The 22,190-nt window shown below is 35.8% G+C and overlaps 1 protein-coding gene across 1 annotated transcript in view; it reads left to right on the forward strand.

Moving 5' to 3' along the window:
• The first annotated feature begins 231 nt into the window (after positions 1-231).
• Positions 232-22,190, forward strand: part of AAH (allantoate amidohydrolase) — a 120,052-nt gene continuing 98,093 nt past the window's right edge. Inside the window, exons 1-2 of the mRNA XM_089796994.1 lie at positions 232-536; positions 3,800-3,891. Coding sequence (XP_089653120.1) covers positions 374-536; positions 3,800-3,891 — 255 coding nt within the window. The 5' untranslated portion in view covers positions 232-373. The remainder of the gene's footprint in view (positions 537-3,799; positions 3,892-22,190) is intronic.

The raw sequence follows: 22,190 nt of genomic DNA on the forward strand, positions 1-22,190 counted from the left end.
TATCTGATTCGAATTAAAGAAATTGTGATCCTGCATACGCATAAAGTCAGCAAATTGCTTTGCTGGCCGTGGCCGTCCATCCGATGTGTCCTTTATCTGTTGGTGTTCATGTGGCACTTACAATACGCATAAAGTAGGAAAGAAATTATGATAATCCACAGCATACGTGTAAAGTAAGCACAATTCTTTGAAATCTATTATATTGACAGCCAATGCTGAAATGGGCACCTTGAGTGGGGCGTGGTGCATTGAAATAATTTGACGAAATTCAGGCTCACACGTGACTCCACAAAACAAATTGAGATCCATGTTCTTTTGGTATCCGTTGGGATGCTGAGAAACATTATCAGGCCACTTCTTGTTCTCAAAGATAATGCATGCCAAGAATCTGGAGGCTTGTTCTTGTAAAATTTTGAGGCTCTGCATGCATCATCGATTAAATAATAATAAGAGATTTGCTGCAATGGCACGTTTCTTGCCGATTGTCCTGTTTTTTCTTTCGTCTGCAGTCAGCATAGCTGCAATTTCTCTCCCTGGTATTTATCCTTCATGGCTATGGTGGGTCTAGACATTGAGAATTTGGGAATTTAATTTACGCAATATGATTTTACATTCATGGGTTTCTGGACATGTTTGAAAATTATACAATAAAAGTTCCACTCTCTTGCTTATATTGTTTGAATTCATGGGTGATTGTGAGAGTTTTACAGAGGCTGATATTGAGCGAGTTGGGTACGATTTTCAAGGAAAATAAAGGGATGTTGGTTTGAACTTGGGATTAACAATTTATAATTTTAACACAGAATTAGGTATTGCATAAGGGTGCTGCTACCTTGATGTTTATGGTTTATGTTTTTGATTCTGAGAGAGAGGACGAGTTTGGGTTATATTCAAATTATTTACATCCAACTCTAAAACGATATCAAAAGACCAAATCGGGGTACTGGGTGTGGTATTTACCATTTTTATTATGGTAGTCTTTTCAACTTGGTTATAGGGCACGGTAGTATGGAAATTTAACTTGGTATCATTTTACTTGTAATTGTTAATTAAGGGTCTCAGGTTATTTTTGAAACATATCTGCAAACAAGAGCGTTCTTTCATCTATTGTCGATGCTACTCCACATCAAACATGCCAATGTGGGGAATTGTAATTTATCACAAATGTAAATCTATACTAAGACCAAACTAGGGTCTTCTGTGAAGCACTTATATTCTATATAAAACTTTCTTGTAACCTATCCAGGAGTAAAACAGATCTTATGGGAATTGAACTTAAATAATTTCTCTGGTAAATTAAAATCCACATTGAAAGGCCCAAGTCAAAAGACCTTCTCAAGGTACTTCTAGGTCTGGCAGGTTGTTAACTTGTTTACATTTATCAATACCGAAACAATGCATGAATCAACATTGGGTCGGGTTATATGCTCATTACGCTAGAATATCCAATGAAATTCTCTTATGTCATGATAAAATTGGATTAGTGGGAGAGCTTCTATGTGTTGTATTCAGACTTGATCAAATCCTTTGGGTGATTCTTCTCGCCATTATGTGTAATCCCCATGCTAGTGGGGTCGCTTGGCCTCCATCCATCAACTTCCCCTGCTAGAGAGTTTCTACTCTGCAAGCTGAACAGAGTGCCCTAGGAGGAGAGGGTGGTGTCTAACCTGAGCCTCACCTGCCAAAACCAAATCTATTCCTATAAAAGAATCATGCTCAATTGCTCAACTTGTTTCGTATTATAGACTAGATTTTGTGATGGGGGCTAGTCTCCATCCACATACCGTCAATCTAAGGCGCCTGGGGAAGGCATCTGTCAATGTTTTCAGCAGAAATTTCTCCTCATATGTTTGATCTAAACTCTGTAAAAAATGGTAATGAAAAAACTAGATTGCTGTTGGAGAGTACTAGACAATCTTCAAGTCATCAAATTTCAATTGGTATTTCACTTGTGCATTACAATATGCTTTTTATGCATTTTACTCTACATTTTGTCTTAGATAAGACCGTGCCTTTGACTGCACCATTCTTCAGTCCGACTGGCACCAAAATGGTCTGCACTTAAAATTGAGATTAAACTGCACCGACAATACATGTGACTAGCCCAGAACATATTTGATTTCGATTTGAATCTATCTGGCATTATCCTCTAAACCAAAGTGTAACAGGCTGTTCTTATGTGGATGTCAAGAATGCCTATATATATTCAACCGTTTCTATAACCAGTATGTATATTTGGAAAAATGGCTCTTGAAGTATGTTAGAGATATATTCGACCTTTTTTATAGGGATTATATGTAGTTGAGGAAATGGCTCTTGCAGTATATTAGAGATAGCATTAATTGCAAGTGATGCTTCCTTGTAATAAAATTAACAGGAGAACAAGGTGATGTGAAGTTAGACGTCAGAAACTTTATATAGGATAAACTTTAGAAGTGTATATGCAAGGGACTAACAATTGTTCCTCCAAAATTGGAATAAAAATTCCATAACAGAGTGGCAGTGTAATGAATATGTGATCTGAATTATGAATTCAGGTTACAATACCTGGTGTAGAACCTGCAGTATTGTGATTAAATTGAAAACAATTAAAATGCAACAGTAGATGTTCTGCAAGCCAAAAAGTCATCTATTCATTTTGAAAAATAGAGCTTATACAAATTTGATGGATCCCAAGGGTCACCATTATCCCTTGGATATGAAAACGAAAAGTCCACAAGCTAATTAATTACAAAATAAACTCTAACAACTATAAAAACTATAAAAAACTATATTAAAATTTACCTCTACTTGTAGAAGTCATAACTTTCTACTCGTAGCTCGAAATCACGAACCGTCAGAATTTCTGGAAAGATATTCTAGAGTTCTACATTTATTATTCAAAGTCTTAAGCATAGCACTATGACTTCTTGGCCTTGCCAAAGCCCAGAAATGCCCTGGAGACCTCCGAAAATGCAAACTATTAGAACATAGAAAATACCGAAAAAATGGATTTCGATAGTTGCCCATTTTTGCTTGTGCCAACATCCTTTGCATCTTCCTAGATTGTGTTTTGATCAATAGGCATTGTAATGTAAAATTTATAAGCAGTGTCATTGAAGAGTGTGATCCAAGTTTTGATGTGATTGTGTCTCTAGATGGGAAGAGAACGGAAGGCCTTTGATCCAGTGCTATTGAACATTCCACAATTGTATGGAAGAATCTAGTCAAATACTACTTGCAAAGATCACAGGAAAAGAATTAAAGACTGTAAAAAATGTTAAATATTTTTATGAATTTACTCAAGGAGATCTTGTTCCAGTCAACAATTAGTAAGCGAAATATGGAGGTTTTAGGTACTAAAGGCCAAGAAGACTGGAACATGGGCATGTCTCAAACATTTAAGAGGAAGTTGAGAGGCAAAGACTGATGATATGAAGCTAATTATGGCAGATCAAATGGCTGAACCACATGAATATTAAATATACATAAAGACAAAAACAATTGAACTCATTTCTTGGATAACCTGAGTGATTCAATATTTAAGTTGGACAAGAGATTAGAATATCAGTAGACCCTAAAAAAAATCATTGTGTTTTCTTTGTGCATATCTCTAGGGGTTGAATGATTATTAAGGACTATTTAGTTTGATTGGATAATTCAATATTTTAGGTGGGTAAGAGATAATTAATGATGTTTTCTTCCTACATGCCACTATGATTGAAAAAATGTTTTAAGGACTATTTAGTTTGATTGAACTCTAGTAATGTTCTATTTTGGAGGAGGGCAGCTAATATATTAAATACATTATCTGTGGCAGAATGGAACAATCAACAAACAGGGCTGAAATTAGACTTATTTTCACCCATTCTAAGGGATGAAGCAGTGTTAAGAATAAATCAATTGGGAAAGGTATGCTAGTTTCACTTTATAATCCAATTTGTAGAGTAGGTGATACTTTTATGCTTTTTGTCTTCCTAGATAACAGTTCTCTATGATTGTTTGTTTGTGCAATTAGTAAGTTTTTTAGGCTTGTCATATTAATGATCTGTTGCAATCTGGTGATTTTTGCTCTGACAAGTTTTATAAATATTCTGGTTTCTTTCCCTAATACATATCAATATGCATCTTCATTTACTATAAAAGGAAAACAAGGCGGGACTATTTCCATCATTTCAAGATTCAATGAGCTAGAAAATTATGGTAATGCATGCATTCTATCACATCCAAGGGTCATAACTAACGCAAAGTAAATAAGTTCAATGTTTAAAGGGTTATGTGTATACAATAAACCATGTTTGTTTTCTTCATTGGATTTGAATCCAAAGTAGCACCCTTTAGTTCAACCTTCCAAGTCAGCTTTATGCTTAGGATTGCAGTCCTAAGAAATGCTGCAAATATATGGTTTGAAAGATGTTCCCAAAAGGATTTATATATTGATTTTTGTGCTCTATTAGGTTTTGTAGAGTCCAAGTCATGCCAATACTTTTTAATTTTTATTGTGATGTTTTTGGTAAGTAATGCAGCAAAACAAGGGTGCTGGCCCGATACAGAAAGCCATAGGGGCAAGGAAGCACAGAAACACACTAACAACAAAGCAACATTGTCAACAGATTGACAACCTCAGCCAAGAAACATCAACACATTAACCATTTATTATTCACCATAACATTACTATAAAAAACAAGATCAACAAAACTATAATTGGCAATGAGCATACAAACCAAAATAGTATTCAAGTACTTATCATAACTGTCCAAAAAAATAGGAGAGTCTATCATAGTGTCAATCAAACCATAAAGTAAACCACTAGAGTATCAATTTTAAACATGGCCCTCGAAGGGACGTAACCAGAAAACACAATATAAGTCCAGTAGTAAAAACTAAAGTTCATAACCATGACATGGCCATGGAAGACTAGAATAGCCAAAATGTTAAAACCCCCGATAGGGTCGAGCCCTAATTCTTCTTATGTGTCCATTTAGAGGCAAGCATCAAGGTTTCCTAGTCTTCCGCGAGAAAGTGAAAAAGCTCCTTGTGCTCCTTTGCATCCTTAGTATTCTTCTCACTGGTAGCCTATACCAAACACAAAGATGTGGTCGAGCCATGCATCACTTTAATAAAAAAGCTACAAACATTGTACAACTTGACATCCAGTTCCTCCAGTTTCTCATCCACATTCACAATTTTCGCCTCCACTTTTGCAAGACATTTCTTCAGGACCTACACGTCATTCAAAGGTGGGTCATTTTTCATTGGTTCCTCCCTTAGTGGGCCCTTACCTTCAACATCAGTGACAGGAACTGCATTAGAGACCACCAAATTTTGAGCGGGCTCCCTAGGGTTAGATCTTATGCTGGCAGAAACATGGGTAGAACTACTGTTAGTGGTGGAGTTAGAGATCTCCTATTCACGCAATTCCTTAAACTCAACATTATTAGAGTTAGAGACCTTAATATTATTTTTATTAGGTTTTCCTTTGAGGCATTTAGAGCAGTGGGAAGTGTTGGGTTCCTCGATAATTTTGACATCAAAGTCGATATTCAATTTGACTCTTTTGAGGTTTCTTGGTTTAGTGGGAGGGTTCACCCGCATATGGCTCTTATCTAGCTTGCTCTTGGAGTCATCCTGAGGGGATTTCGATTTTTTTTGGAGTATGGTGCTTAACATTATGACTAGAGCTAGGGGTGCCCATGTTATGGCTAGGGCACAGGGTATTAGCAGAGCTTCCTGAGACTGAGGATGAGGACTGCAACACTTCTACAATAATTTGACAAGGAGGACAAAGAGCTAAATGGAAATGGTAAAGACGAAAAATGAGGCCTTGGTGAAGGATGGTGAAATTTTTATGAGCATTCTTTCCCTCAAAAACCTCCTTGACATTGTTTTCTAGAGAGTGCAATAGGTAATAAGGGAAGGAAATAGAAGTATGATTAGGGAAATGATTCGAGAATGAGAGGTGATAATAATAGTAGACTCCAAACCTTCCCTTGAGAATGAAATACCTCATGACCATGAGGTAGACGCAGTCCTAATTCTCAGGAAGTTGCTCATGGTCAAAACCACCCCTCAGCTTCATAGGTTGCTCCCCCATGTGGGAGAATTTATTAAGATTGGTGGCCTCAAAGACTTTGACAGTTTTCTTCCATTAGTGTATCTCAGTGGTGAGTCCTATTGCCTTTGCAATAACATTCTCATTCACCTTGAAGGAGATATCGCCCATAGCAACCCTCCTCACATTCCAGGACTCAATGAATTGCTTGGAGAGGTTTTTGTTGTGACCATTCATAAATTCCATGAACTAGGGAATGCCTCCCTCTTTGCAAATGCGCCAAATGATCCATCATTCGTCCATTCCTCAATTTTTGTGGTTCCACTTGATCACAATCATCTCCCATAGTGTTGAAGCAACAAAATAACTAGATATAGAGGGTTTTAACAGTGTTGAAGCGCAAAATAACTAGATGTAGAGGGTTTTAACCAGAGTTACAAAGAACTGAAGTGAAAAACTCCCAAAAGAAAACTTTCAAGTAGAAGGTACAATCGGAGGTGGATTAAATGGGAATTATGAAATTTGTTAATACAATTGCAATCCTTATTGTATCCCAATTCAAGCTTGCCAGTTTGCTCGTGCAAGAGTACATCAAAATAGAAGGTACCAGAAATTATTCCGATAGAAACATGATTTTTCGCACACTTTTCCAGCTTGCTCAAAATGTTATAATGTCCCCTCTATTTCTTATTATGAGATCAAGGGATAAATCGACTTGAATAACTTTTGTTTACAATATTTGATGCTACTATAATAGAATCTTCATGAAAATAATATATATGGGTTGTATTGATGTATAGAATATTTGTTCATAGTGGTGTCATTGACGTTCTTTCTTTCTCTATATTAATGAATGTGAACTTAAGTTTCCTTTTGGAGCTCACATGGAAATGATTGTTATTATACATGGTGTATTATCTTTCGTCAATATTGACACCTTGTTGTTGTATCTCTCCTTTTGCTGTGTCATATCACTAGTTATAGTTATTACTCCACTATTCATTGTTATTGTATAATCTGTGAACAATATATTAGACTTTTATCTTTATTGCATTCTCCGTGTGCAAACAGTGATCCTCATATATAGATTGTGATGAATATTTGAAAGACTATAAATTGCTAACTTGTTCTACTGTCATGCTCCAGACTTGCTGTGTGGATATTGATCCTTATGCTCCTCCCCTTCATTGGCTGAATGTTCTGTACACAATATTTTATGTGCTAAATCTCTCTATCGTATTTCATGAAATATATGATTGTGTATCATCTTCTAGCAGATGACAATAAATTTGTGACATTGGTATCTTGAGGTGGCTTGCGATCTCCTCCTAAATTGGGTGGCACGATATCAGAGTAGGTTCCTCTTATGTAATGTCACATATTGAGAGGAACTAATGATTTCAATATGGAACTCCTATTTATATCCTCTAAAGACTCTCTCCAATAGATACATGTTATTCTTTCTGAGTCTCGACAACACATACAATGGAAGAATGAGAACTATTGGCAAAGGTGAACAAATAAAGAAAAATAATTATAAGTGATAGAAAGTAGACTATCAGTTGGAATGGATCACAAGAATAATAGAATGTTTGAAGGCAAGAGACATCAAACGCATCTAAGAGGAGACACAAAATTAAAACTATCGAACCTAATAGGGATGAAAGGAAGTCGACAAAGGAAAATCTAAACACCGTCAACGATAGTAATAAAAGACCTACTTCATATTGAATATAGAAATTATACTACATGCATATCTATTTTGAATTAAACATTTTAGGAACAGATGTCGTTGTTTTGTGAAGATGACTGGTCTTCACAAACTATATCCTTGTTTATCATAGGATCAAATTGTTGGCATCGTAGGTGTTATTTTCCATATGTAGGGAGGGAGTCTGTTACATCCCAAAATTTTGACCTAATTTAAACTTGTTCATAACCCTTGAATTTAACGGATTATTCTTTCATGATCATGTGAAATAGGTAGTTATTTATATACATTGTATTAACTGTTAATGAAGATGGTCGTTAACCATTAACTGTTATTAGATGATTTGCAGTTGCTTGATTTGAAATTATGATTAATAATTTAAGGTCCTTTAAAACGTTTATATGAAATTATTATAGAATTGTTATTATGGCGAAAGTGTTTTCTTGGGTGATTGAGGAGAAGATGAAGAGGGGGGAAGCATTGTTAAATGGGATCATCGGAATGGGATGCTCGCTTAGTTCAATCATCAGGATCGGCAGGTATGACCTTAAACTTCTTTGGAAAGGACACAACGACTTGAACACATGATACATTTGTGGGACCCACATGAGCTATTAAGAAAATAATCTAAGAAAGGATAAAATAATCTAATTAAAATACAAAAAAATACTTCAAGGGATTTTAATTGATCTTTCATCATATATATATATATATATATATAAATGAAATGACACCATTATATTATAATAATATAATAAAATGATGTCACCCCATTGATATAATTACATGAACGTATATAAATATATATATTATAATAATAATTGAATTATAATTTTTCCAGCTCTTTCTTCCAACCTTTTTTTTAGAATAATTGTACAGGATGCAAGTATGTAAAACAACTTGTCAGAAGGCTCGACATTCCATCTTCCCCTATTTAATTAAAAACATGCCAAATTTTGACTATACTTGCTACTCCATGCCCCAAGATAACAAAACTTTGAACCAAGCATTGCAACAAATGAAGAAAGAAAGAGTTAAGTGGACTCCTGCTAGTAAAGCAGCAAATCGGAACAAATTAATTCAAAGTTAGAACGCTCGTTAAGGCAACTCTCTTCTACATTTCCACAGTATCTGGATGGTGTGGGATATGTACAGATTTGAGTTAGAATTGAATACTAAGAACCAAGATTAGATTTTATGATGTAAACATCCTCAATAGAGGAAATTTTTATAAATAAGGCTGCCATCAATGTAGCAGCAAAGTATTAAGCTAAATAAATAAAATGGGTTAATTTATGCATTTGCAAAACTCTTTGGGTTGTAGGTACACTTAAAGAATATATATATAGATTCAATAAATTGACACAAATTTTGTAAATTCATAGGTTAAACCAGTAAACAAACAAAATGAACAACAACGAGAACATTGTAGATCATGACATGGTCTGTGAAAACACTCAATCATCCACTGATTTGTTATTTCAGATTTGCAAGAAACGCAATTGAAGTTGGATAACATGGAAAGGAGAATGAATGAGATGGCAGCCCAGATGGGGCATAACCATGAGGAAGCACAATCATCACCTCCTCTTAGAACAGAGACAAAAGTCTCCAGATATAATAAGAAAACCTCTTCAGCCATTCAAACTGAAAAACAAAAGAAACAAGAAATAGTGGTGGATCTGTCAGTATATTAAGAAAATCAAACTATCCAAATTTGCCGGTTTTGACTCTGGAGAGGATGCAGAAGTTTGGTTAATTGAAATGGAATAGTATTTTGAAATTAGGCACTTTTTAGAAACCTCAAAAGCAGTTTGGAGCATATACCCCTTTACTAGAGAAGCTGCAACCTGGTGGGGAAACACCAAAGTTGAGCAAAACATTAAAACCACTGAGATTACTTGGGAGAAGTTTGTAACCATTTTTAGAAATCACTAGCTACCCCAAACCTTTTTTTGACCAAAAACTTTTGGACTTCCAAAACCTGAAGCAAGGAGATATGACTGTACATAACTGCTAGGAGAAATTCACCTGATTATTGAAGTATGTACCACCATATTAGCAAGATAAAAATCTGAAGGTGAGAAAATTCATTCTGGGTTTGAAAAACAGAACAGTATTTATGGCACATTATATTAGCTTAGGGTATAGCCGTAGATCCGTCAAAAATCAAAGCAATTAGGGAATGGCCCATACCTAAAAATGTGACAGAAGTTAGAAGTTTTATGGGGTTGGCAAGGTTTTATAGGAAATTTGTCAGGAACTTTTCTAAGATAGCTTACCTAATTACATCACTTCAGAGAAAGGGAAAAAAAATTGTATGGATAGAAAAATATCAAACAACCTTTGAATACTTGAAAGAAAAGCTAACTACAATTCCCATACTACAAGTACCTGACCCACAAAAGGAATTCATAGTTATAACAGATGCATCAGGAGAAGGTTTAGGAGGTTTGCTAATGCAAGATGAACAAATAATTGCATATGAATCTAGGAAATTGAAAAATTATGAGAAAAATTACGCACCTCATGATTTGGAATTAGCAGCTATTATACATGCTCTTCAAATGTGGAGACATTATTTGATTGGAAAACCCTTTTGAACTACGATCTGACCATCATGGCCTAAAATATATTTTCACTCAACCAAATCTAAATGCTAGACAAAGAAGATGGTTGGAATTTTTAGCAGACTATGAATTCGACATAAGTTATATTAAAGGCAAGGAAAAAAAAGTGGCAGATGCCCTAAGTAGGAGAAGACACATTTCTACAATGGCTACTATAAACTTCAGATTAAAGGACTAGATTTTACAATATCTAGAACATGATGAGTTTTATGCAGAAATCATCCTAGCTCTTATGAGGGACCCACAGGATTCTAAGTATTCGGAATTTAGTCTAGAGGAGGATGGATTGTTAAGATATCATAACAGGATTTATATAATCAACAACTCTGAACTTCGAAGAATGATTCTGGAAGAATCTCATTCAGCTCCATATTCAAGACACCTTGGGGTAACTAAAATGTTGTCTAATATAAAACCCCTATATTTTTGGAAAGGAATGAAAAAGGAGATAACAGAATTTGTGGTAGGATGTTTTAGAATGCCAAAGAGTAAAAGCAGAACATCGATACCTAGCAGGCGTTTTACACCCTAATGAAGTACCAGAATGGCAAATGGCAGATAATTTCCATGGATTTTGTACAAGGATTACCTATGACACAAAATTGACACAATACCATTCTGGTAGTAGTTGTTAGATTGACAAAAGTTGCTCATTTTTTACCAGGAAATGTAATTGATGGAGCACCAGAAATTGCTCATAAATTTATGAAAAAAATTTTAGATTGCATGGAATCCCAGAGAAAATTATTTCAGACAGGGATGCTAGGATAACTTCCAGATTTTGGCAAACATTATTTTCAGCACTAGGTACTAAACTAAACATCATTTCATCCTATCATTCTGAGAAAAATAGTCAAACAGAAAGAGTAAATCAAGTATTAGAAGATCTTTTGAGAGTATACTGTATGGATCGGCAATGCTAGTGGGAAACATATTTACCTTTGGTGGAATTTGTGTATAACAATTCCTATCAATCCACCATTAAAATGGCTCCCTTTAAGGCTCTATGTGGCCGTAAATGTAGAACTCTTGTGAGTTGGAATCGCTTGGAAGACAAAATTATTTTTGGACCTGAAATGCTTAAAGAAATGGAAGAACAGATAATCCAGGTTCGTCAAAGATTAAAGGAAGCTAATGACAGACAGAAAAGTTATGCAGATGCAAAAAGAACACCTAAAGAATTCTTAGTGGGAGAAAAAGTACTATTAAGGGTAAAACCTCAGAAGAGTACTATCAAGTTTGGTAAGAATGCCAACTTAGCCCCAAGGTATTTGGGACCCTTTGAAATATTGGAAGTTGTGAAACCAGTAGCTTATAGAATTGCTTTACCACCAGTCCTTCTCAGGATGCATGATGTCTTCCATGTGTCATACCTTATACATTACTCATCATGATCATATAATTGAGGAACCTATTATAGGTGCGAGAGCCAGAGGTGGTAGAAATAGAGCCACTCAGAATACTCGAGGTGTATAAGCTACGCTTACGAAATCGGGAGGTGACACAATGCAAGGTCTAGTGGGATCAGTGTGTAGAGGATAATGTCACTTGGGAGGATTATTACGAATTTTTTCAAAAATATCCTCATCTTTTCTCTAGGGCTGGAATCTAAACATTTATTTTCTTTTCTTAAATTAAACTAATTAAGTATTGTTTAAAGTTTTGTTGTGATATTCATCGGGGACGATGAAAAAGTTAAGGGGGAGGGTATGTTACATCCCAAAATTTTGACCTAATTTTAAACTTGTTCAAAACCATTGGATTTAACAGATTATTGTTTCATGATCATGTGAAATAGGTAGTTATTTATATACACTTTATTAACTATTAGTGAAGATGGTCGTTAACCATTAACTATTATTAGATGATTAGTAGTTGCTTGATTTGAAATTATGGTTAATAATTTAAGGTCTTTTAAAATGTTTATATGAAATTATTATAGAATTTTTATTATGGCGAAAGCGTTTTCTTGGGTGATTGCAGGAGAAGATGAAGATGGGGGAAGCATTGCTAAATAGGATCATTGGAATGGGATGCTCGCTTAGTTCAGTCATCAGGATCGATAGGTATGACCTTAAAATTCTTTTGAAAGGACACAACGACTTGAACATAGGATACATTTGTGGGACCTACATGAGCTATTAAGAAAATAATCTAAGAAAGGATAAAATAATTTAATTAAAATACAAAAACATACCTCAAGGGATTTTAATTGATCTTTCATCATATTATTATAATATATATAGATACATACATATAAATATAAAAATGAAATGACACCATTATATTATAATATAATAATAAAATGATGTGACCCCATTGATATACTTATATGAACATATATAAATATATATAATATAATAATAATTGAATTATACTCTTTCCAACTCTTTCTTCCAACTTTTTATTTATTTATTTTCCTTTCTTTTTAATCAATTTAACACTTGGCAATTTGAATTTGCATATAATCTTTTAAACCAGTGGAAGCCAAGAAATCATGGCTAGATCTTTAAATATGGAAGTCGTGAGAGGAGTCAAACACCATTTCCACATTTTTGTATTCTTTCTTTGCCTCCATAACACCCGATTTCATCTCAGTATCCAATAATTTTCTTCCACCTACACTCTGCAATTATCGATTAATAACTTTGATCAAACAGTACGATTTTTACCCTTTGTAGTGCAAGTATTTCCGTCTAAGAATCAGAGGTTATATGCACTGAAGGTGATGTCTTAAGAAACTAGAGGGAATCGATCATATTGCAAGTTCTTCAAAACAATACCAAATTCTTATTAGGTCATAAGTTACCTTTCCAATGTTCTTAAATACAATTTCTATAGCAGACGGCCAGGCATAGGAATCTCTTTTCTTTATGACTGTGATAATGTTATTTAACTTGCTGAATAATCGTACTGAAGTATAATGAATTTTCTTCTTACTTTCATAGTATTCAGAATCATCATAAAAGAAGTTGAATAGTATCTCTTTAAGAAGAGTTTCTAAGTGTAATAAGAACCTGGATGAATGTTGCTGATCTCAAGAACAAGTTTTATTTTGTTACAATTCTTGATAAAAGATAACAAGAGAAAAATGTTCATAATCTTTCAAAACACCTAGGATTCATCGGCAGTATAACCATGAAATGGTGAAGAGGTACAAAAGGCAGAATGCTCATAATCTTTCAAAACACTTGGGAATCACCAATTGTGTAGCCATGTATGGTGAAGAGGTGGAATAAATTTGCAAGAAAATAGAAGAGAAATCAGACATGAACAACTTAAATTAAATATACGTAATAGCTCGTGCTCATCCCTGTAATGAAATCTGTTGTCAAGTTGAGCGGTGTTGATCGGGTCATTGAGCCCATCGGAAATCCTTGGCTAAGGTAGTTTATAGGCATGTTTTCCATCTAATGATCACTTGATGTTAGAGGTGCCAGTTACGCAAGCATGACTGTTTCATAACTGTGTGGACATTCTAAACATCAGGATACTCAGGTGGCTGGAATAAGAACATCCCAAGCCCAATCCCGAGGTAGGGAGGGCCTTTCTAATTTAATAGATTGTGTGGGGATAAGTATGGTCCTAGGTTGGGAGGCTAAGCCTATGTCAATGCTTCTCTCACCAAAGCCGAGGCTTGCACAACCAGCTAAAGATCCTTTGGAATGATACTTGTATGTTTCTTCCCATCTTCCTTGTAATCATTTACTTACTTGTATGGAGAAAGGATAGTTGATTGTTAAATCAGTTATTTCAGTTGATCATGAATACAGTTATGTTTAGTTAATCGTTAATCTAGTTATTTCAGTTGATCATGAATACAGTTATGTTTAGTTAATCGTTAATTTAGTTATTTCAGTTGATCATGAATGAAGTTATGGTTAGTTAATCTTTAAACTAGTTATTTTCAGATGAACATTGATAAGGTTATGGATTATTTCAGTTAATTGTTAAAGGTAGTTAATGTCATGTGAAAAGGATTTCAATAATATATTTATGAATGTTGGAAGTTCTCTGTTTAAACTGTCTTTGTTCTCGATATGAAAAACCGTTTGTTATAGAATCTTCGTGCTTAATAGGAGAATATAACTACTGGCAAACTTATATACATCTCAATTACAGAGGAATGAGTTTGATAGGCACTTGATAATGTATGTGATCTTGTCTCAAAATGCTCACTGTTACAGCCATATATGTTCCGAGTGTGAAGGATGTGCTAAGAAGACATGAAAGAAATGCGAGAGAAGGATACATCTGCACATAAAACCATAGTCTAGTAGAATAGGACACCCTATGGATCATTTGAGTCGGTGATTCCTACACCAAGGACGTAAGGTGAAACACAGGACTTGAGAGAACTTAGAACAAAGACCAAAAATAATAATGGACAAAACACAATAATAAAAGATATATAATTAACGAATTGTGAAGGATGGATAAAAAGAAAAAGACATTATACGAGCAAAAATTTCACAATTGATGCATAGATCATATTTAACATTTGAATGTAAGTGTCAAAGCTGATTAATTAACTATTTCGATTACCGTGTATAACATTGAATGAGGTAGCAATATCAAGGGGGATATGAGAACATGAAAGAACACAACATTCACATGCATAGAATGAAGGATGAGCCATTAAAAAGGTGTTGATATGGAATGAGAAGAATGCTAATCTTGAGCGATTGGCCTTACGGAGAAATTATGAGGACCAACCCTTATACTTAGGAATGGACAAAGTTGAATTGACATTTTGACATTGATAAAACAATAAAAGAAGTGATATTAATATTCTCAAGAGGTGAGGTTATCTAGTGACATTGATAAAACAATAAAAGAACTACCTTGAATAAAAATATCATTAGTCTTCATCTACGGTTATCTAGTATGTTATGTTACATTGTACTGTTATAGTTTGGTAATAAACATTTGGCCTTGTTGCTTACTATTACCTAAATTTTCACCCCTCAGCTCATTTTAGGGAGTCATAGTTATGTCAATCAATGGTGCATTTTTTGTTTGAACCAAATACAAGAGTCAAATTTGCAGCAAATTGAAGGGTTACAAAGCAACAAGGATACATATGCAATACATCATTTCGGTCATAAAAGGGAATAAAAATGAAGCAACAACTACAGACTCTACCATCAATAGCAGCAAAGGAAGTATTTAGAAGTTTCAAATACCATCAGCAAAAGTACATCTGCAACAGCTGTAAAAGGAAGGAAGTAGAGTTTTTCTTGTATAAAACTTTACCCCAAGGTTTTAGATCTAAAGAGAAATCAACAAAGAACCTCTAGATTTTTGGAAATGATAACAAGCTTTAGATTTTTTTATTTCTATAACTTTGTATTGTTTTTCTTTCATAGTATTTATGAATGATATTTTATAAATCATTTATTTGATATTATTTAAAAAATACAAAATATGGAAATTGGTTTTTAAAATAAAAAATAAAAAATTATTTTGTATCATTTAATAAAAAATTATTAATTTTTTTATAATCTATTATTTTTAATGAACATTATTATATTAATAATATTGTTAAGTGATTTAATTATCACTCAATAAATATTATTAACAAAATTATTTTTGTATAAATAATAAATTACCTATGAATTGTTAAATAAACGTATTAAATACTTTATAGTTCGTTACTTAATTGATATTTATTAAGTAAATGGATTATAAGTTATTTTATAATTATTACTTAAAGTGCAAGATAAGATATTTATTTTTATCTCTAAATGTCAAATAGAGATATTTTGGAGACTTATGGCAAGGTGTCTAAGGTCATATTGATGGGATTTGAAGGTCAGAAAGTTATTACTTTTAAGAGACTTTTTATGGGATACTTTGAGAGATAAGAGTGCATTAATGAGGGGTCTTTATGTTGATATTGTTGAGGCATGACTTTTGGGCCACATTTACATATTTTGAAGATTTTTCAGGGGCTCAAAATTGGCCTTGAAAGCTGAATTCAACCAAGGAGTCATTGTTTGCATTAATGATGTAGTTGAATGGAAAAAGGCATAAGTATGAGGTAAAGGCTCATTTGTAAGAGGTTTTGGTTTTATGTAGATTGGGGACCTATGATATTTTCAGTCCTTTTCCTCATTCTTGCCATACTTATTGTAACTAATTTTGAGATATATAGATTTGTAATACCTTTGGACAGTAATACATAGATGGTGCCTTCTTATTTTCTCTATTATTGTGTACTTGGTGTTGATTCAAGTTCATGTGATGTTCTTTGTCCTTGGAGTTGTCTTGCATGTTGGTGCCTTTATGTAGATGAATACAGTTCTTTGCAGGCTATAAGTTGTGTTGGTTGTAAGAATTAGTCTTATTTTGTGAGAGAGTCGCCTCCTCATAAGGGTTGAGCTTATTCAGCCTTATTATAAATTATTTATGCAAAGATCCTGTTATTGAAGTTGTGGACTAAGTTTCATGTATTACCAACTTCTATTGTGTGTGTTATCTATTAAGGCTCAAGGATATGTTTTTGGTGCATCACCATAGTTTAGATTTTGTTTTTGTTATCTTTGCTATCCCTTTTCCTAAAAATTTTAGTTTAGAAGCTTAAGGTGAAAGCATCTCATAGGAACCGGCCTAGAACCAGGAGATTTATTCCAATTTTGGGTAGCAGGAGTATTTCCATGTTTCTCAAAGTGATTGGGTTTTAGATGTCAGTCCGGGTGCAACTTTTAGAGATAACACTTACACTATTGATAGCTACACTAGAGATTGACAAGATTAATGCCCTTAATCCTAAACTAAGGCAGGAGAATAATATAACTTAGTCTGTGGGAAGGAGGGTGTTGGGGATTATGCACATAGATACAACAAAAACAAAGGAGGCTGCAATACATAGTTGACAATAGAAATTGATTAATATCAAGTGAAAGTCAAAGTAGAAGTTGAAATTGAAGTGCACATTGGAGCTTTCGTCAAGAGTACATATGTCATAACATTAATGAGAAATGTTTCTTTTTTAGAATAAGCGTGTATGGATCTTGCAAACCAAGTTTAGTCTAGGAATTGACATAGCCTTCTCTTTGTGAAAAACCTTAACTTGAGACAATGCTTGAGGACTTCTTCATGGACAAATAGAGGGAAGTATATGAAAGCAATTTTCATGTTATTGGAGAGTTGTTGCTCAAGGAAGAAAATGAGCTGAAATCACTAGGGAAAAGGATTGTTGTCGAGAAAAGAGAACTTGGGGGCGTTACAAGTGCGTGGATCATTGAAGTCTCTAGGAGAATCAAGGTTTTTCATGTGTTTGAGAGCACCAAGAGAGCATTGAAATGTCCAAATTAAAGCTTCTTGAGAAGAAGATTTGAAACATTAAATTTGCATCAAGTACAAGTCACGGTGACTCCATTGACAAGTCTTTGAGTGTAGAGAAGTAGAAACTCTCTAAGTTTGCAAGAGATATATTATAGGTAGTAAGGCATTGCAAGACCTGTAAACCATTTTGGCTGCAAATAAACAAAGCAATAAAACATATTGCCTGCAATCATTCCTAGCCATCCCCAGAGGTGTTGCAATTGATTGAGACTTAAAGATTGAGCCAATCAGTAAAATACATACAAGAAATAATGGAACAATTTCATAGAAGAGTTTAGGTTACTTCAAGATGTCATGAAATTGCTGTCAAAGTTTACAACCACTAAGCTAAAAAAGAGAAACAAGTCAAAGGATTGGGAAAAACATGGTTCATTGCAGGTCTCATTCCTCGTTACTGAAGAAAATCAAAATTGTACCACCTTCATTGTATGTAGAAGTGTATAGTAGATGTATGGATATAAAAAGTGAGTATAACATTAAAAAAAACAATCAATGAATACAATGACTTAGATGAAAGAAATGATAGCGAACTTGGATCAATGCAAGAATTACAATGAGACATTCTCCATATGGTCTTGGAAGTAAAGAAAATAGAGAGTCGAACAAGGAGATTAAAGATTTATGGTGCAAATATTGTAGAGTAGAAAGCCACATGAAAAGACATTGCTGGAGGATGTTATGTGATATTTTATATATAATGGACCATTTGGCTAAGGAATGACCATTTAATTTGAAAATTAGGAGCAAGCACTACTCTTTATGCAAGGTAAGTGATCTACTCTACACAACAAAACCATTGGAGCTGCAAGCAACAAGAATGCATCTTCTAGAACCTATCCAAATCAAAGAAGCAATAATAAATTCAATAACACTAGTAGGGGAGGTAGGAGTTGAATTGAATAGAATCTAGATGTCATCCTATTAGACAATGTTGGGAGTATAGTGAATGGGTCACTTCATAAACGGATGTCTAAGAAATAATGCTAGTATGGGACTACTATGTGGATGAAATGGACCCAAAGAAAGAGATGATTTGGATGTTTAAATAAAAAGGTGAACATCAACATGATTAATATCGCTTAACCAGGTCCTATTTAGAGAAGAAAGACTTTGTGAAGAAAGAGCCAAAGTGAAGCATGCTATGGATAATGAGCTTTTCCACTCAAATGCATATATAATCATGGTAGAAAATTGATTGAAATTAGATTAAATTATTGCAAAGAAACTTTACTTGAAAGTTCAAACCACTGTACTAGTTAGAGGATTTATTGTAAAGTATTTTCAATAAAATAATTCTATAAGTAATATTGTAATGTAAATGGATGAGATGGTTCATGCTACCACCCATTTAGAATATAGAAACAATGAAGACTTCATAATCAAATCTCCATTGTTGGTAGTTCAAGAGATTGATTTTGTACTTATATTGATGAATTTGATAAGGAGGCTTTGTTTATTTCCACCTTGTTGTCCTTGATGACAAGGAATGACATGTTGTAATGTCCCCGTCATAAAATAAATGTACTCATTTAATCTTTGTAACGGGCCAATTGATTTATTTTATCTCAGACCCATTTTATTTAGTTTTCGTAGTTTGTGTTGCCATCGGCTAACTTTGTACACCCTTAGAAAGCTTTTCCCGATGGGTATTTATGCGCAGCTTGTAGTCAGTTCGTAGGCATGCTTTTGGATTATATCTCTCTGTACTGCAGATTCCTGTTGGAGTTCAGCATTGTTCGCCATTTCGGAAGTGAAAGACCTTCCCTATTTGGCTTACTTGGTTTTGGTGGGATTCAACCCTCACCCTATTCCGTCGGTGTTCATCTGGTTTGTATTCGGCAATTGGAGTGCTCTCATTATTTGCAAAGTCTCAACTGGTGAATATCTCTCCATGCTTGTACGGGTATTATTTGGTGTTCCTGTGTTTACCATTGAATTAATAATATTTAGTATTTGTGTGTTCGTGCAATATTGTGATCAACCTTTGTAAACTTCCTTTCATCCCCTCTCCGTACGACTCTGATTTACCATTTGCTGCTCTCACCGTACGGCTTCTTTGTTGCACCCAAAATTTCCGTACGAACCCTTTCACTACAACCTCCATACACCTTTTCTTCCACCCTGCCCATATGGCAAGTCCAGTCACTGTATGGCTAGAAATTCTCACCGTACGACATTCATATCTGTCCTTACGGCATCTCTGTCCTACCATATGGCCAACTTGATTACACCGTATGGATCCCTACTTTGCCTTCCGCCATACATCAAACCTCCCAAGCTCTCTGTACTGCATTCTTGTAGCCGTACGGCACCTCTAGGCCTACCACCGTACGGACTAAACAATCTCCAGAATGGTGTCAAAATTCCCACAATATTTCAGCGACAAGCACATTTGCATTCCATTACATTGTTTGAATTGTTCCTGACGCCACACCAGGAGGTTGGGGACACTGTTTACCGTACAGGTAAAGAAAATGAACGCATACAGACAATGAACACGAACAGCAGAATTATATTCGCAATAGTAGATGAATGATGATTTACAATGATCCCAGACGGGCTATAAATACTACCACCAAACCTTCCTGAAGGAGTCCGTCGGCCACGATTATTCTATCCGCTACAATTTATTTACCGTTGGACCATCGGCTACAGAATACCGAAACACTGTCGGACTGTCGGCTACAGAATACAAAACACCGTTGAACCGTCGGCTACAGAATACAGAAACACTACCGGACCGTCGGCTACATAATACCGAAATACCGCCGGACCGTCGGCTACAGAATACAAAACACCGCCGGACTGTCGGCTACAGAATACAGAAACACCGCCGGAACCATCCAGGCGGCTAACACCATCCTCCCCAAAAAGAAAAGTCATCTCCGGACGACAATTACAACATGTCTGAGACAAATTAACAAGCAAAATATATCATCAAAGTGACTACAACAAGAAAAATCTGCTTCTGTCACATCACTTCCACATTCATCCCGTTACATCTATAGCCTCTGCTAACACAATACTGTCTCCTCAAGCTGACCTTGATCGCCACCTGTGCTGCTTTCTCTGTTTTCAATTCCACGGTACCCTGAGCCAAGTGTCGCTGCACTGCCTCCAACTGGATGATCAACTCCTCCCGAGCTCTCTATGCATCCACCAAGACAGCCTCACAGCCAACACATGCTCCCATTGCCTTTGGTACATAGAAAGTCCATGCCTGCAGAAACTTCAACTCTTCTCCACTGGTCAAACTCCCACGACTGATATCCGCCACGATTGGGGGTCCAGGGGGCAACGCCCCCGATGGGGTCGAGGGGCAGCGCCCCCGCGGGGTCCTGGGGCAGCGTATTAGCACTTCGCAACCCACACAGAAATGCACGGAACACACCATTTCTGTCATTATCTGTCGATTCTGCACTCTTTCTGGCAACCACGAATGCGTCCCCTTCCCTTTGGCATCATCTGCATCAGTCACTCATTTTGAACAACTTGAATCTGTCGTCGTTTTTTTTCTTTTTTTTTTGTTTTACTGCTTCCTCTACAATCCACCACAAATCCCTCTGCACACAGAAATTCTTCTCCTTTTGGCAGAACAAACACTCTTCTTTATGTCTCTGTTTCCCCGCGGCCTTTTTGTCCTCCCCGCGGCCTTCCTGTCCTCACCCGCGGCCTTTTCTTTCGCCGGCAGTTAACTGGGCGAGGATAATGTTATACCCGCGGACCATTCTTTCACCGACGGCTTTTTCTGGCGAGGAAAATGTTATACCCGCGAGAGTTTGTGTTTTTATTTCTGCCGGATGACAACCTTATGCCCGCGGGGCTTTTAAGAGCCCGCGGACAGATTGTCCGCGAGACCTTGCACTCCCGTGGGGTTTCTTTGCCCGCGGGACTTTCAGTACCCGTGGTCCCGCGGGACTTTAACTGTTCGCGGACAAGCAGTTGCCCGCGGGGCTTTTCAGTTCCCGGGCCTCCTGTCCGTGGGGCCCCATTTTTTTTTTTTTTTCCTAAAAGAAATCAAATAATAGAGGTACCTCCATTTTGCCTCCAGGCGTCGCCATTCTGCAATGACAACGGAGTCAACTGGCCATCCTGTGACAGCAACGGAGTCTTCGTTGTAGTATAGTGGTAAGTATTCCCGCCTGTCATGCGGGTGACCCGGGTTCGTTCCCCGGCAACGGCGCCAAATGTTTACCGTACAGGTAAAGAAAATGAACGCATACAGACAATGAACACGAACAGCAGAATTATATTCGCAATAGTAGATGAATGATGATTTACAATGATCCCAGACGGGCTATAAATACTACTGCCGAACCTTCCTGAAAGAGTCCGTCGGCCACAATTATTCTATCCACTACAATTTATTTATCGCCGGACCGTTGGCTACAGAATATCGAAACACCGCCGGACCGTCGGCTACAAAATACAAAACACCGCCGGACCGTCGGCTACAGAATACAGAAAC

Source organism: Cupressus sempervirens, chromosome 8, assembly GCF_028749045.1.
Source record: "Cupressus sempervirens isolate cs-2001-9-10 chromosome 8, ASM2874904v1, whole genome shotgun sequence".
NCBI lineage: Eukaryota > Viridiplantae > Streptophyta > Pinopsida > Cupressales > Cupressaceae > Cupressus > Cupressus sempervirens.